Below are 16,457 nucleotides of genomic sequence, written 5' to 3'. Positions count from 1 at the left end.
AATATTATGGCCGTACCAGTGAAGTGACAGAAAATTACAGAAATTATAAAAGACTGAAAAATGCTTATACGCATTGGCCAGGTAATATGTAAAACAAATATCGTCAGTTATATTCATTTTAAGCATGTATGGCAACCAGGTGTGATACTACAAGTACCAGAATGCACCATTACATTCTCTGCTAGGAAGAAACATGGCTGCCTACTGTTCACCGACGATATCTGTATTTACGTTTCGTTTATTAACTGTTATAAGACCGACAGAGGAAGAAAGAGCCATTGTCCGAAGCAATTTTGAGTAACAGTTTACTTAAATCAGTCCTTGCAGTTTCGGGAAGAGGGCGCCATTTTTTAGTCGTAGATACATTGACGGTTAGCGTTACGGAGAACCTGATTTTTTTTTTTTTAACATTTTCGCTGAGCTGTCAAGCTGCTCATCAGTGTCCTGCTGTTGATTTGCCCTTTGTTAGCGTGTTAAGCTACGTGAATAACATAAGTGCGAGGCCAACGCATATACATCCGGTAATAGTCGATATGTTCAGCCCCGTGAAGTCCTCTTATTTCAGAGTCAGCCCGGCCATTGTCAACAGAGAACTCGGCAAGACCAAGATGAGATAGCAAGAGGGCACATCGGAGTGTTAAAACACGGTTTACTACGAGGCTGAGTCCCAGCATAACTGAGAGAAAACTGAGTTAAAATAAAGAAAACTCGCACGCCATGTTCGGGAATCTTTTCGAAGAAGATGAGGAGGAAGGCTTCTCTTCCACTTCCTCCAAAGGGAGAGTTTCAAAGGGGGGAGACGAGCCGCCTCCAGCTCGAGGAACAAGCAATCTGTGCGGCATCAAGAACCAGGGAGGGACGTGCTACCTGAACTCTCTGCTTCAGACCCTGCTGTTCACCCCAGAGTTTAGAGGTAAGGACAAGTTACTCTTCCTTTCGCAGGAAGAGACTGAGGTCCACCACTACAGAGGCCAAACAGAGTACAGTTAACTATTTATTTACTTATTCATTGTTTTGTGTGTATCTTTGCAGAGGAGCTGTTCAGTTTGGAGCCAGAGGAGTTAGGATCCCTGGAAGACAAAGAGAAACCAGGGGCCAAAGTAAGAATTGCAAGGTGTCTAAGGTGTAACCACGTATGTGTGTGTCTTTGTGAAGGGTAATGAAGCTTTCCCTTCTTTTCCTCAGGTGAGAGTGATCCCACTGGAGCTCCAGAGACTGTTTGCCCGTCTGTTGTTGGTGGACCAGCAGAGTGCCTCCACTGCCGACCTCACTGACAGCTTTGGCTGGAACAGCAGCGAGGTCTGTTCCCGTTATCTTTTTCAGTGAGAAGGAGAAAGGGAGGCTCAGGTTACACTTCTCATTTCCGAGATTCATCTACTCTCCAGTCTGATCATGAAATATATGCTGAAATTCACCAAATCGGTTTTCAGACTTACTGAATAGTGGTCAGGTCAGCAGCCTGTTTAGAATTTGAGTTTGTGTGGACGCATTTATGCAAAATAAATTTGTGAAGAGGGATAATGAAATATATGAAAATAAAAACATGAAGGGAGAGAAAGAAACAGAATTTGAACCAGAGCTCTAAAATCAATCGCTCAAAATGGAAAGTGTAACCTAAGCCGTAGCTGGGAGAGGTGAGAGTGACTGTGCACATAATACATGAAAATGTTGAAAAGTTGCTGTGTGTAATGTTGGGTTCAAAGTAAAGAGTGACATGTTGTGTCCTGATCCCTTACTACAAACTGATTTTACAGAGGTTTTACAAATATTTATAGTGTTCTCAGTGGTAAAATGAATTAAGTACACTCAATAAAATCAATATGTGTAAAGAAGCTGCTTTCTGCTGGAAAAGAAAAAGTAGTTGGTGTTATTATGTTATGTGGTTGACGTCTTGCATGATTTTCTGTTAAGTATAAAACTGAAATGCATTGATTTATTCTATAATAACAACAAAAACATTATATGATAAAAAAATGTTACGCACTGCAAACTGTTTGTACATAATATGGCATTAGGACACAGCACATGTCTTTCTGTCCCTGATTTGATCTTTTCTGTTGTCCTCCTCTTTTAGGGGACAAATCAGCATGACGTGCAGGAGCTGAACAGAATTCTGTTCAGCGCTCTGGAGCACTCTCTTGTGGGCACCACTGGTAGTACATTTATTCACCGGCTCTACCATGGTACCATTGTCAATAGCATTGTCTGCAAGGAGTGTGGAAATGTCAGCCAGAGACAGGTGTGTCCATATGCCATAAGCCTCTCTGCCTCTCTGACCTGGCTGCTTTTGTAAAGTTATATTTTGTCCTTTTAAAAAAAATTGTAAATATGTTTTATGTCTTTTGCCAAGTAAGATTTAATAAAATTGATGCCTGCCATTGCAGGAGATATTGTAGTAGTACAAAGATTTCCAATTAACCCACATCTGGTGTAAATGTTTATTTGTGCCTTCTATAGGAGGACTTCCTGGACCTGACGGTGTGTGTTTGTGGCGTGTCTAGCCTTGAGGAGGCTTTGTGGAACATGTTTGTGGAGGAGGAGTTGTTTGAGGGCAATAACCTGTACCGCTGTGCACAGTGTGACAGGCTGGTCACTGCTGCCAAGGTCAGATTGTGCTAACATAATAACAGAGGTTATAATGATATTAAAATGTTTTAATATTTTTTTTCACTGTTTCTCACCTTCCTTTCTTTGCTCATTTTGCTATTATTCAGTCTGCTAAGCTGAAGAAGCTCCCTCCATTCATGACCATGTCTTTGCTGAGATTCAGCTTTGACTATGCCAAATGTGAGCGATACAAGGAGACAGGACGCTACAGCTTCCCCCACACCATCAACCTACAGCCATTTTGTGAACGGGTACCTGACAGATTTTAACACTCTGACCTCACTTTTGTTCAGATTCGGCACAATTAACAGAACCTTTTTATTTAAATTATTGTTATTATTTTTCCATTTTATTGGTTTTCAGGCTCAGGTTTAACTTAATGTTGGAAGGCTTGGTCAAAATAAGATGTCTTAAAAAGTAAACTATTATGTGTTCCTCTCTTACAGACTGATGGAGAGGACTCTGATTACACTTACGACTTGTTCTCTGTGATTATCCATAAGGGCGGCTGCTATGGTGGCCATTACCACGTTTATATCAGGGACATTGACGAGCTCGGTCAATGGGAGCCACCGGTGAGAAAAAATAAAAAAGCAAACAGGAGGATTAAAAACAAAAACACAGATTTTAGTACAAATAAGAAGTCATTATTTGTACTCACATTTTAGAATATAAGGTGCCGGTACTGACAAATGGCTAATTGGTCATTGAGAAAAGTTTATCAACATCTGCAAGCCTTTGAATGTGTGCATTGGAAATGGCAGCATCTTTGTGTTGTTGTTAGGAGGAGGACTGCAAACCTAAAACTCAAAGGAAAGTCAAGGAGGAAGTCAAGGAAGTGTGTGAGTCAAAGCTGCAAGAAGATGACCCTTTGTCTGTCCTAACAACTATAATTGCCCAGGTACTGCAACAACACATTTTTTATCTAGTTCTCGTACATGTTTTATTCTTCCACACCAGTGACAGCCATGGCTGGAGGGATTATGTTTTCAGGTTGTCCATCTATCTTTCTGCGGGTGACAAATTAAAGGAAAAACATATAGTGTCTTATTGAAGCGTTAGTCTTCATTACATATACTATACTATATGAATCTATACAGACATGGATGTAAAATGCAACTGTTTGGCATAGGTATACAACTGTGAGCTTTAATTCAAGTTTTTATATGGAGTCAGTGGTATAGGAAAAATGAATGAATGAGGTGGTGTTCATTTCCTGTCTACTAGGACCCATCAAAGAGTGTCCTGGTGGACCAACTGGGCCAGAAACTCATGGATAAGATTGGTTCATCCTGGAGCAAAAAGTTCAGGAAACACTATGGTCCCATAGGAAAGGTATTTTTGGTTTCTTTGCTAATGATCAGTGTTGTCCTTTTGTGCTTAAATCAGTTTGTCTGTTCCAGTTTTTCTTATTTCTTCTGCCTGTAAATGTTTTTTTCTTTACTTAATTCTCTTCCAATGCAGTTCCTTCAGTCCCACAATGATGTGTTCATGTTGGTGTCCAATGGTACCAGAGTAGCACTGAAGACAAACCTGCCAAACCCAGTGACTGAGCCCCCTGGCCAAACAGAGCAGACTACTAACTCTGATCCTTCAGCAGCTTCAGACCCAGGAGCTACTGAACAACAGGAAGGACTGGTCCAGAAACCAGAACCTGAACCAGGGGTACAAGAGTAAATCACACTTAAGCAGGAATTCAGACTTGAAAATGACATTTATCCAGTGTAAAGCCTTTTGAAATTTTTTTCCTCATCTAGTTTCCTCGTGGACATCTTGTGATTACTTTTCATGCCTGTTTCTCACGGTGTAACATCCTGTCTGTCAGCAGGGTAGCCACTGGTTTGACCTTAATGACTCTGCAGTGACCTCCATAAGGGAGTCTGACATAGAGAAGCAGTTCCAGGGTAAAGAGAGTGCATACATGCTGTTCTACAGAAAAACACAGCTGCACAGGCCCAATGAAGGTAATGGACGCTGGTTTTCATTTGTTTTGGAAACTTTATATCTGCCCAGTTGGGTTGAGTGGGTTCATGTCAAAAAAATAATCATTGATTTCATCCTGATAACTCATTAACAGTGTTGGCATTTACCAAGTTAATAGCAGATTAAGTAGTAAGATGACTAAAATGTGTATATTCACAATATTTTTATTTTTTTAATTTTTTTACATTTTCAGCTTTGACCAATCCACAATATAAAGTTCCTTCTCACCTCGTCCAGATGGCTCAAGAGGAGAACGTCAAACTGCAACAGATGCGGTACAGAAACACAGTCATATATTAAAGTATTATCACATTAAACCTCAATTTAATCAGTTCTACCTGACAGTTCAGTCTCAATCTATGGGCGGTTCAGGGGTATCTATAATTCCTAAATCAGTAAATGTAAGAGTCAAAAAAGGAAAGGTATATGAAAAATGGTTTGTTGCAAAAATGATTGATATGAATCTGTATTGTTTCCGTTACAGTGAGAAGTTTGAATCCACCAATAACACAGTGGAGCTGCGCCTGCACCTGGCACCCTGTTACCGCCTAGAAAACGGAGCCCTGCAACCAGCCAACAAAGAGCACAACGGGAGCACCACCCTCAGTTTTGACCGTAGAAAGACTGTAGGAGACCTACGATTAGCTATTTACCAGGTAACTTTATTCCTAAAATCAATTAAGTGTTTTAAATCCTAAAAAAAAAATTGCGGAAATACACTGCATGTTTGTGTTTTCATATGTGGATTTGTCTATTCAGATGCAGGAACTCTGGGAAGGGGATATGGCTTTGACTGTGGCCAAGAGTTTTCCAGCTGGTCTACACCTCTACAATACTCTCACAGGTGAGACATTACTTCAATACTAATACTACAATACTTCAAGAGATTTTGTACATCTCTGTAATGTCTTTCTGGTTGTGTTTCTCTTTCCAGATGACAATGTCTCCCTGTACAGCGCAGGCATCTACACAAACTCTGACCTGTTTGTGTGGAACGGCAGAGAGGTGAAGAAAAGCATCGTCCATAACAAACATGCTCAAACATCAAGATCCAGATCAACTCACTTTTATACTGGTTTTTATCTCCTCAGGTGTGTGGTGCGACTATCCTGACTGGAGCTGAGTGGGAGCCAGTGCTGCTGAATGTAGTCCGTCCCTTTTTGGGTGAAGATGTGGAGCAGGAAGTGGGGGACGGGGTGGAGTGTGAGGAGAGCGGAGGTGGTTATGAAAATGGCGGGCTAGGACTTAAAAAGGAGGCGAGAGGGTTTGCAGGAGGTGTGACACTTGGGGAGGTGAAGGAGGCACTGGGGGAGCCTAAGGAGAGTCTGCTATGCCAGGAGCATAAGGGAGGAAAGAGAAGAGAGCAGGGGGCAGGAGAAGGAGGAGGGGCGAGCGGATGGAGAGTGTTCCCACCCGATGACATGCAGCGGACGCTAAAGGAACTGTCGCTGAAAGATGGAGACGCGCTGTTGGTGCTGGAGCCACAGTCCTTCGACAGCAAGTAAAACTCCCTGCATTATGTAGTATGTGTGGTTTTCTTTACGTTTGTGTTTTACAGCTGTCGTCTTTGTTTAGTGTGTTCACCCTCAATGGAGATGTGGTCACTGTGACTACACCATCTGACTGCCGCTGGCTCCAGGTGGAGTTTCGACCACATGGAGGAAGAGGAGCTGAAGGGGAGGGGGAGGAGGAGGAGAGGAAGAAAATTAAGGTTCCAGCCACAGGAAATATGGTCAGTAATTTTTGTGCTTCTGTTTTTGCTCTATCTTGTTGTCTCTTCTTCCTTTTTATCTTTCCACTCAAAAATGTAGTCTTGTTTAATGTGTCTCTGCTACAGCTGCTGTGTGAGGTGAAACAGAGGGCCATAGAGGAGCTGCAGCTACAGGAGCTTCGCCCAGGCAAGTTGCTCAATGTTACACATATCTATGTTCCCAACCCTCCATTATTAGTCAGGGTCAGTTATTACTGTATATGCAGATGCTGAGTCCCAGTCTGATTTTGGTATTTGTTTACATTAAGCAGCAGCACATGAACACTTCAGAAAGCTTAAAATCTCTTAGAACTATAATGTGTAAGTTCAATTGTGTGTTTGTCATTAAGGTTATACTTAAAGGTGGTGTTGCACTGAACTACACTATATTGAGAGGTGTTTCTAACTTTTTTTCCTCCCTATGACGGGATCAGAATATTAAAAACACATCTGAATATAATGGAGTCCTGCACAACACCACTGATAGATATGACCTGTATGTTAACACATGTATGTATATAAAAAAAAAACAGATCATTGTAGGCATCAAAATATAGACCTAACAGTTATATTATAAGTGTATTTGAAAGATGTGATAAATCACACTATGCCTGGTATTGACCACGAAACTTGGCTCAGGACCTCCTGAGTTTCTTCAAGTAATTTGTGTTTGGATTCTTATATTGACTCTTTATATGTTCAAATTCTTCATTCAGCTGTTATTTCTGTCTCACTGACCAGGTGCACAGTACTGTCTGAGACAGGTGGACTGCTCAGGGAAACTCCTTCCTCCAGGTACTTAGTCATCTGCTACCTTGGGGGTGATTTTAATGGTGCAGATAACTAAAAGCTGGAAATCCCCCCTCATTTTAACAAAATATTAAGATACACATTCCTTTACACTGTCCCCTCGTCAAAATTTTTAAAAGGTACTATCCCTTCCTGTAATTTTTCTTTTTTCATCATCTGTCTTTGAAGTTGAAGCAAACATTTACTGAGGTGCACTTGTTGTGTTACTGACAGTGTGCGAGGAGCTGAGTGTTCGGGATGCAGGAGTGCGACTCATGACCACACTCACTCTCTGTCCGGGAAATGCCCCCAAGGCATCACAGGTGTGTCTTTTTATTTGAAATCTTCAATGAATCCTTTGTATTTGCAGCTGCACAGGTGAAAGTTACAGAACCTTTAAGTGCCAGTAAAGTACCTTCTACCACCAAGTCGAGGAGTTACAAGAGATTTAAATATTTGACTGATGTTTGGAGATGTTTCTCCTTGTGTTTCAGCTTTTCTTGCATTTCTCTGTGGGCTCATCGCCCTCTGCTGGCATGGAGATGGACATAATTGTGGAGGAGACTTGTACAGTCAAAGAGGTGAAAGAAAAAATCTACTTGTTTTCTGCAACATTCATAATGTGCTTTTATTAAATTTCATTTAAAATGTATTTAATCATAATGTTATTTGCAGTGTCTAAAGGCAATGCTGGATGCTGTCGGACTTGATGGTAAAACTACAGCTTTTTCTTCCTGTTGTTTTCCCAAAGTGTGTGTAACTTGCATGTAATGTAGACTACCACTGCTTTTGTGAGACTAATTGAGACTAATCAAAAGGGTATTTTACTGTGGTGCTTTGCGGCAGTATCTGGTTTGTAATGTCATTTAAATGTGTCCTTGCAGGAACCTGTTGGCACTTGAGGAGGCTCGATTGGTGTGAAGAGGTTGGCGAGCCACTTATGGATGAGGTGAGTGGCTGACTGTAGTGTAAATAAGACATAACACCTAAATCAATCAGTGAACACAGATATCTTTTTTTTGTTTGTTTGTTTTCTAATGTTAACCTGCATATGTACATGTTCACTTATTTTTAAAATGATGTTAAGCACCAGGAAAAAATAATTGCTGACTGAAAAAGTTCAAAAGTTCTGACTCTGACTGAAAACTTAAATATAAAAAACAGAATTTTTTCTTTATTGAATAATGTTCAGATTATTCTCTCAATTAATGGATTAATCATGTGGTCTATGAAATGATACAAAACAGTGAAAATTGTCCGTCACAGTTTCCTAAAGCCCAAGGCGATGTCATCTGATTGTCTGTACTGTCTAACCAGCAGTCCAAAATGTAAAAATTATTAAATAAAGACTCAAAAAAGCAAATCCTCACAAATATCAAACTGTAACTGGGGAAAGTTTGACCATTTTAATTTAATAATTACTTAAATAATTAGTTGATTATCTGAATATTTGCTGATAATTTTATGTCTGTCACCTAATCATTGCAGCTCTAAGTGAAAGGCGATTATAAAATGTTTATACTATATTAATTAATTATATTAATTCCTCTCCTGTTTTCCATCAATATGTCAGTCACATGTTAACTGCAACCTTTTATTCTCAGGATGCTTGTCTGTCAGAGCTCAAGATAAGCAGTGGAGAGACATTAGTCGTCACAGAGGGACAACTTCCTCCGAAGGTACTTAAATGTTTTTTGGCTGGAGATTCACAATTTATGTTATAGCTTTTCTCTCTCTTTAGCCTTTGTTGTCTCTTTTTCCCTCAGGGTTTTCTTAAGTTATCCATATGGCTGTATGTGGATCCCAAAAACATGGAAACAGATTTTAATCCAACTGACAATGGACACGCTGAGGAGCAGATGCTGGAGGCAGTTGAAACACATAGTCACTCGCCTCCTCTTTGTGGTGGCAACATGGTGGACCTGAGAAGTGTAGGACAGGTGGAGATATCAGACGAAGCCATGTTGGAGGATCTCAAGTCTCAGGTAGAGTCTAGATTCTGATTCTGTCAGACTGACAACAAGTTCTCTTTAGCCAAGACTAAATCTGATGTTCACTAATTCAGGGTCACATCCACTATGTGCTATAGTCTAAGAAGGGCTTTTATTTAAATATTTCTGCCATCATATGTCACTAGTTGTGCTGTTATGGTTCTTTTGCTTGGGATCAGGTGCAACAGTGAGGCATGTGATTTTGCTGCTTTTCTCTACCAAAAGTGCTTCTCTTACTTTACTTTATTGTCTACCTCTGTATCAGGTGTTGACGCTGCCTGCTCTCCAAAATGTGTGTGTGCCAACCACTGCATTCATGCGCGTATGGCAGATGGAGGGATTGAGGCTGGCACGAATCCTCAGAGGACAACAGCTGACGCTCAGGTATGACCACTTTTTTTGCCAGTTTTATAATTGAAACCCATCAGATTATTTTCATCAGGATGGATACAGAAAGTTGAGTCATTACTTTTTTCTTCTGTTTTCTCGTGATCAGGAAATTGAAGCTAATCAGTGGTACAGACATTTGCGTGCAACAGCTGCTGAAAGAGGAGGATCTTGGGTAAGGTTTAGGATGTAACTAATCCTTTGGTATCCCACCATGAGAAATAGTTCAAGAATTAAGCCTCTCTGTTGAAATCTTTGCTTTCACTTGTGTTTGTAACACATTTGATCCCTTATTTCCCCCTCTTCCTAAGGCCCAAGGAAGTGTTGCTAAATGTTAAGATGGGAGTACCAGGGGAGAGGTGTTACTACCCTCCAGAAGAGCTGATTTGGGATGCATCCCGTGATTCTTCTCCTCGCTCTCTACGTACTTGTCTAGCTGCACACTACGGCCTCTCTCCTGACTCTCTGCTGTTGGCAAAGCACCAGCCAGACAAACACACGTGGGAAGAAATATCCAACTGGGTAGGAATACAAGTTTTTTTGGGTATATTTATATGTATGTCTTTACTTCTTTGAATTTTTAATAGAAAAGTTGGTAGAGGAAATGGTAAAGTATCATACTCCTCTGGAAGAACACTACAGAGGAAGGTTGACTGCGTAAAATCTGGCTAATAATAAGAGATCTGACCTTGATCATTCAATTCATCATTTCATCAGGAACTTTTATTTTTTATTTTTATTTTATAAGCAAGAAATTATACGCAAATCTCAGTATTCTTGTATGTGTTGCTCATTCCTGGTCACATTATCACTGAATAATATGCCTTCTGTCTTTTACTTTCAGAGCCAGCAGGTTTCCAAAAAGAAAAAGAAGAAGAGAACAGAATCACTACTGGGAGCACCATTCCACCTCAAAGATGGCGACACAATCGGCATCAAGGTACTAATACAACCCTGCTGTGTTCATAAAGAGTCAGTTTTGTTTTTGTTTAAGAAACGCTCAGTCTGTTTTTGATTTTTCTTTTCAGAATCTTTTGATTGACAAGAACAGGGACTTCATCACTGTGGAGGATGAGCAAGGGCAGCAAAGGCTCAGAGAGCAGGCAGAGCAACGCAGGAAAGGGTGGGACTTCTTCACTTTAATTTGTCACATGCCGTAGTTGGGAAAACGTTTGTTACTTTGTGTAACATTTATAGATGTTACTGCTTCAACTGTGTGCGGGGAAAAGGAAGTCCAAGTATTTATTATTTGGCAGTCACCTCATGGCTGCAGTGACTTATAGCTCTGAAACCACAAAACTGTCCATTAGCTGTGATTATTCTTATTTTTATGTAACATGTCATTCCCTTTCTTATGTTTAGAGGGGAGACTGTGGGCGCTGATGGTGCCGGACTACAGAAGAAGGCTGGACGGACCAAATCCAGGAAGCCAGAGGTGGCACTGTCAATCAGTGTTGGGGAGTTCAGATAGCACCCCACTCCCCTAGGTGTATGGACAAATCAGTACTACCTGTAAAACACACGCGCACACAGCTGCCACGTTGCAGTTAGGACAATCCACCTGACATAAGTCTTGTGCCGTTTTTTTTTCTCCACACATCTTTTAAAACTGACTAAATCAAACCCTAAATTCCTATCTGCTTCCCCTCTGAATTATTTATTTTTGGCAAAGGAAGAGAGAGAATTTCTTCTTTGGCACTTTGATTTGATGTTTTGTAACAACTGGCTATAATTTGCATTATTTCTATGCAAAATTACTGGATTTTTTTTATTGGATGACCCATGTTTGTCTTGCTTGTCTTTTACAAGCTCTTAGTATGACAACTGCCACACATGCCCTTTATCGAATTTAATTTCTGTTTTTATATTTTCTGAGGGAGATGTGTGACCTTCAGGACAGATTTTTGCTGCATCCACCAGTAGCTAATTTGTAACCTTTATACTGCAAGTATTTATTTTGCAATCACAAACCTGCAGTGAAATACTGCACTGAAGCTTGTACTAACTCTCAAACACTGCCGCAGTTAAACTGTAGCAATCAGGGTGAAAATGTATAGTGGTAGCCACCAGCCAGTGGCTTTTAAATTTTGGCTTCCTTTTAACCAATTTTCCAGTACAACAAGCCACTGCAAGAGGGAATCAACCATCACTAAGTCCTGATGTTCTTTATAAGGTAATTGGTTGTACAAGAAGTGACTCTCATTTTTATAATAAACCTGTCACTGTGCACCATTAACAAAAACCTTTACCTGGATCATGGGCTCTATAGATGGGCTTATTTTAGGTTGACAAAGGAGAGGAGAGACAGGCCTTAACATGGAGAAGCCTCAGTGCTGCTCTGTCCTCCCTACCTCACTCTCTGCCTCTCTCACTCTACCTCTGCTGCCCTGTTATTGTTTTTTTTTTTTTGTCTAATTTGTAATTTTCCTAACCCTCAACTGTTGCCCTGCTCTATTACAGTAAACTACAGTTAAAGTATTTAGACACATTTATGACACATTGTTTAATGTTTTGGCTCTGTGTATTTTACAATTTGGGTGTAAAATGACACATCAGCTGCAGGGTGAAAGTGGAGATTTATTGTCCTTCATTGGACATTATCCACCCTTGATATAACTGAATATTAAAGAAGACACATTGTGTTATATAACCATATATAATGCCAGATGAATTTGTTCACTTCTGCTCCAGAAATATACTGTAAAACTTCTCTCCTTGATTATGTAAAGGTAAAGGTCCCTGATTTACAAGTTTTAATTGAGGAACATTTAATGTTTCATTTGCATGCACTAAATGTGAACTTCAGGGAAGTAAAAATAATTCTTTAGATAACTTATTTGAAGAAAGTGACAAAATAATTGTATTACTGTATGAATTGTGGTGTTTTTCTTTTTGTTTTTTTTTGGGAGGATTTGATTTTGGGGAGGAAGTTTTTTTCTATGCTGCTTCATGTGTTAATCTGGTCTTCATCCAGTGCCAAGAATTTGCAAGTAGAAATGATTTTTTTTTATTTGTTTGAAACAGATGCATAAAATCTACAATATACTCAGCAATAGTGAAATTTAATTTTGTATCATGTATCATTTACATCTTTGGTGTTATTGATAAGGACTGATCTGCTGAATTATGACAGTGGACATCTATTTGTATCCGTTTCAGATTGTATTTGCAGAAAGTATTTTATCAACAATAAAGGTATTCAGTAGTAAATGTCACTTGTGTCATGTTGAGTTGTCTTGGTCATGGTGTTTTATATCACAAGAATTTGTGGCTTTAATAATTTTTATCCCTGTTGGTGTCATGGCTTTATGAATGGTAATGTCAAATGGTCCAGAAATATCTCAACAACTGTTAGAGGAATTGGTGTGAAAGTTACTACACGTTAATGACAGGTGCTCAATTGGATTTAGGTAAGGGGAATGTCTGGGCCAGTCAATTGCATCAATGCCTTTGTCATCCAGGAATTGCCTGCACACTCACATACCCAGGGCCCACTGTACAACCGCAAGGTCTGACAATAGCTATGAGGATTTCATTCCAGTACCTAACAACAGTCATGGTCTGTGCGACCCTCCAAGGATATGCCTCCCAAGACCATCACTGACACACAGCCATGCTATAGCAAGGCATAAAAGGTCATTGTATAGTAAGACACAAAGGGAATAAAAACAAAATAGTATAGTAAGGGATAAAAAGTCAAAAAATGACATAGTATAGAAAAACATTAAAAGTTATAAAAACATCACAATATAGTAAGAAGTTAAAAGTCGAGGTATAATAAGGCATAAAAAGTCATAAAACGTCACAATATAGTAAGGCCTTAAAAGTCGGGATATAATAAGGCAACAAAAGGCAAAAAAAAAAACGTTGTAGTATAGTGAGGCAAAAAAGGTAATACAAACGTCATAGTATAATAAGGCATAAAAACGTCATAGTATAGTATGGCATAAAACATCGAAAAACATCAAATTATATTAAGGCATGTTCATAAAAACGTCATAGTATCGTAAGGAATAAAACGACATAGTGTTGTGAGGCATAAAAATATCAAAAAACGTCATAGTATAGTATGGCATAAAACGTCAAAAAAACATCATAGTATATTAAATCATAAAAACTCATAACAACATCATAGTATGGGAAGGCATTAAATTAAATAGTATAGTAAGGCACAAAAATGCCAAAAGACGTCATTGTATAGTATGGCATGAAAATCATAAAAAACGTAATAGTATTGTATGACATGAAAGGTCAAAAAACATCGTAGTATATTAAGGCATGAAATGTCATAAAAATGTCATAGTATGGTAATGAATAAAACGACATAGTGTTGTGAGGCATAAAAATGCCAAAAAATGTCATAGTATAGTATGGCACAAAAGGTAAAAAAACATAGTATATTAAGGCATAAAAGGTCATAAAAATGTCATAATATGGCAAGGCATCAAATGAAATAATATAATAGGGCATAAAAATGCCAAAAAACGTCACAGTATAGTATCGCATGAAAGGTCAAAAAAACATCATAGTATATTAACTCATAAAACATCATAACAACGTCATAGTATAGTAAGGCATCAAATGAAATAGTATAGTAAGGCACAAAAATGCAAAAAAATGTCATAGTATAGTATGGTATGAAAATCATAAAAAATGTCATAGTATAGTATGGCATAAAAAATCAAAAATAATATCATATTATATTAAGGCATAAAAGGTCATAAAAACGTCATAGTAGGGTAAAGCATCAAAAATGCCAAAAAATGTCATAGTATAGTATGGAAAGTAAATCATAAAAAACGTCATAGTATAGTATGGCATAAAAGGTCAAAAAAACATCATAGTATATTAAGGCATAAAATGTCATAACAACATCATAGTATGGCAAGGCATCAAATGAAAGAGTATACTAAGGAACAAAAATGCCAAAAGATGTCATAGTATAGTATGGCATGAAAATGCCAAAAAATATCATAGTATAGTATGGCAAAAAAAGTCAAAAAAACATCATAGTATATTAAGGCATAAAAGGTCATAACAACATCATAGTATGGCAAGGCATTAAATTAAATAGTATATTAAGGCACAAAAATGCCAAAAGACGTCATAGTATAGTATGGCATAAAACGTCAAAAAAACATCATTGTATATTAAGGCATGAAAGGTCATGAAAACGGCATAGTATGTTAAGGCATTAAAGGAAATAATACAGTAGGGCATAAAAATGCCAAAAAACATCATAGTATAGTATGGCATGAAAATTATAAAAAACGTCATAGTATAGTATGGCATAAAACGTCAAAAAAACATAGTATATTGAGGCATATAAGTTCATAAAAAGTCATAGTATGGTAAGTAATAATACGACATAGTATAGTAAGGCTTAAAAATGCCAAAATACGTCATAGTATAGTATGGCATAAAAGGTCAAAAAAACATCATACTATATTAAGGCATGAAAGCTCATAAAAACGTCATAGTATCGTAAGGAATAAAACGACATAGTGTTGTGAGGCATAAAAATATTAAAAAACATCATAGTATAGTATGACATAAAACGTCAAAATAACATCATAGTATATTAAGGCATAAAAGGTCATAAAAATATCATAGTATGGTAAGGAATAAAACAATGTAGTATAGTAAGGCACAAAAATGCCAAAAAACTTCATAGTATACTATTGCATAAAACGTCAAAAAAACATCACAGTATATTAAGGCATGAAAGGTCAAAAAAACATCATAGTATTGGAAGGCATCAAATGAAATAGTACAGTAAGGCACAAAAATGCCAAAAAATTTCATAGTATAGTATGTCAAGAAAATCATAAAAAACGTCATAGTATTGTATGACATAAAACGTCAAAAAAACATCATAGTATATTAAGGCATGAAAGGTCATAAAAACGGCATAGTATGGTAAGGAATAAAATGACATTGTGTTGTGAGGAATAAAATTGCCAAAAAACATCATAGCATAGTATGACATGAAAGGTCAAAAAAACATCATAGTATATTAAAGCATAAAACATCAAAACAACGTCATAGTATAGTAAGGCATCAAATGAAATAGTGCAGTAAGGCACAAAAATGCCAAAAAACATCATAGTATAGTATGGCATGAAAATCATAAAAGCCGTCATAGTATAGAATGGCATAAAACGTCAAAATAACATCATATTATATTAAGGAATAAAAGGTCATAAAAACGTCATTGTATGTTAAGGAATAAAAGGTCATAAAAAAGTTATAGTAGGGTAAGGCATCAAAAATGCCAAAAAATGTCATAGTATAGTATGGCATGAAAATCATAAAAAATGTCATAGTATAGTATGGCATAAAAGGTCAAAAACATTATAGTATATTAAGGCATAAAAGGTCAAAAAAACGTCATAGTATGTTAAGGCATTAAAGGAAATAGTATTGTAGGGCATAAAAATGTCAAAAAATGTCATAATATAGTATGGCATGAGAATGATAAAAAAAAAAAAGTCATAGTATAGTATGGCATTAAACGTCAAAAAAACATCATAGTATTTTAAGGCATAAAAGGTCATAACAACATCATAGTATGGCAACGCATTAAATTAAATAGTATAATAAGGCACATAAAATGCCAAAAGACGTCATAGTATAGTATGTCATGAAAATGATAAAAAACGTAATAGTATTGTATGACATAAAACTTCAAAAAAACATCATAGTATATTAAGGCATGAAAGGTCATAAAAACGGCATAATATGGTAAGGAATAAAATGACATTGTGTTGTGAGGCATAAAAATGCCAAAAAACATCATAGCATAGTATGACATGAAAGGTCAAAAAAACATCATAGTATATTAAAGCATAAAACATCAAAACAACGTCATAGTATAGTAAGGCATCAAATGAAATAGTGCAGTAAGGCACAAAAATGCCAAAAAATGTCATAGTATAGTATGGCATGAA

General features: G+C 37.7%; 1 protein-coding gene across 2 annotated transcripts; it reads left to right on the top strand.

Moving 5' to 3' along the window:
- Nucleotides 1-191: 191 nt before the first annotated feature.
- Nucleotides 192-12,722, top strand: usp40 (ubiquitin specific peptidase 40). Of its 2 annotated transcripts, none has more exons than XM_023399400.2 (31): nt 192-913; nt 1,033-1,100; nt 1,186-1,299; nt 2,075-2,239; nt 2,458-2,604; nt 2,715-2,858; nt 3,054-3,182; nt 3,392-3,508; nt 3,835-3,942; nt 4,072-4,272; nt 4,436-4,571; nt 4,784-4,865; nt 5,075-5,246; nt 5,350-5,434; nt 5,525-5,595; nt 5,682-6,091; nt 6,166-6,322; nt 6,428-6,488; nt 7,082-7,135; nt 7,364-7,452; nt 7,624-7,710; nt 7,805-7,841; nt 8,014-8,078; nt 8,734-8,808; nt 8,896-9,114; nt 9,386-9,504; nt 9,617-9,682; nt 9,819-10,029; nt 10,352-10,447; nt 10,536-10,630; nt 10,870-12,722. In XM_023399400.2, the coding sequence occupies exons 1-31, from the start codon at nt 718-720 to the stop codon at nt 10,976-10,978; spliced, it is 3,885 nt and encodes a 1,294-aa protein (XP_023255168.1). In that variant the 5' UTR covers nt 192-717; the 3' UTR covers nt 10,979-12,722. The 2 variants fall into 2 exon arrangements, with proteins under 2 accessions (XP_023255168.1, XP_087028171.1); XM_087172045.1 differs by having other exon boundaries at nt 4,433-4,571.
- Nucleotides 12,723-16,457: the final 3,735 nt, after the last annotated feature.

The sequence above is a fragment of the Seriola lalandi genome, unplaced genomic scaffold (assembly GCF_002814215.2).
Source record: "Seriola lalandi dorsalis isolate HSWRI2012SDOR001 ecotype SW California unplaced genomic scaffold, Sedor1 jcf7180002051685, whole genome shotgun sequence".
Lineage (NCBI taxonomy): Eukaryota > Metazoa > Chordata > Actinopteri > Carangiformes > Carangidae > Seriola > Seriola lalandi.
This window is presented reverse-complemented; position numbering and strand designations above follow the sequence as displayed.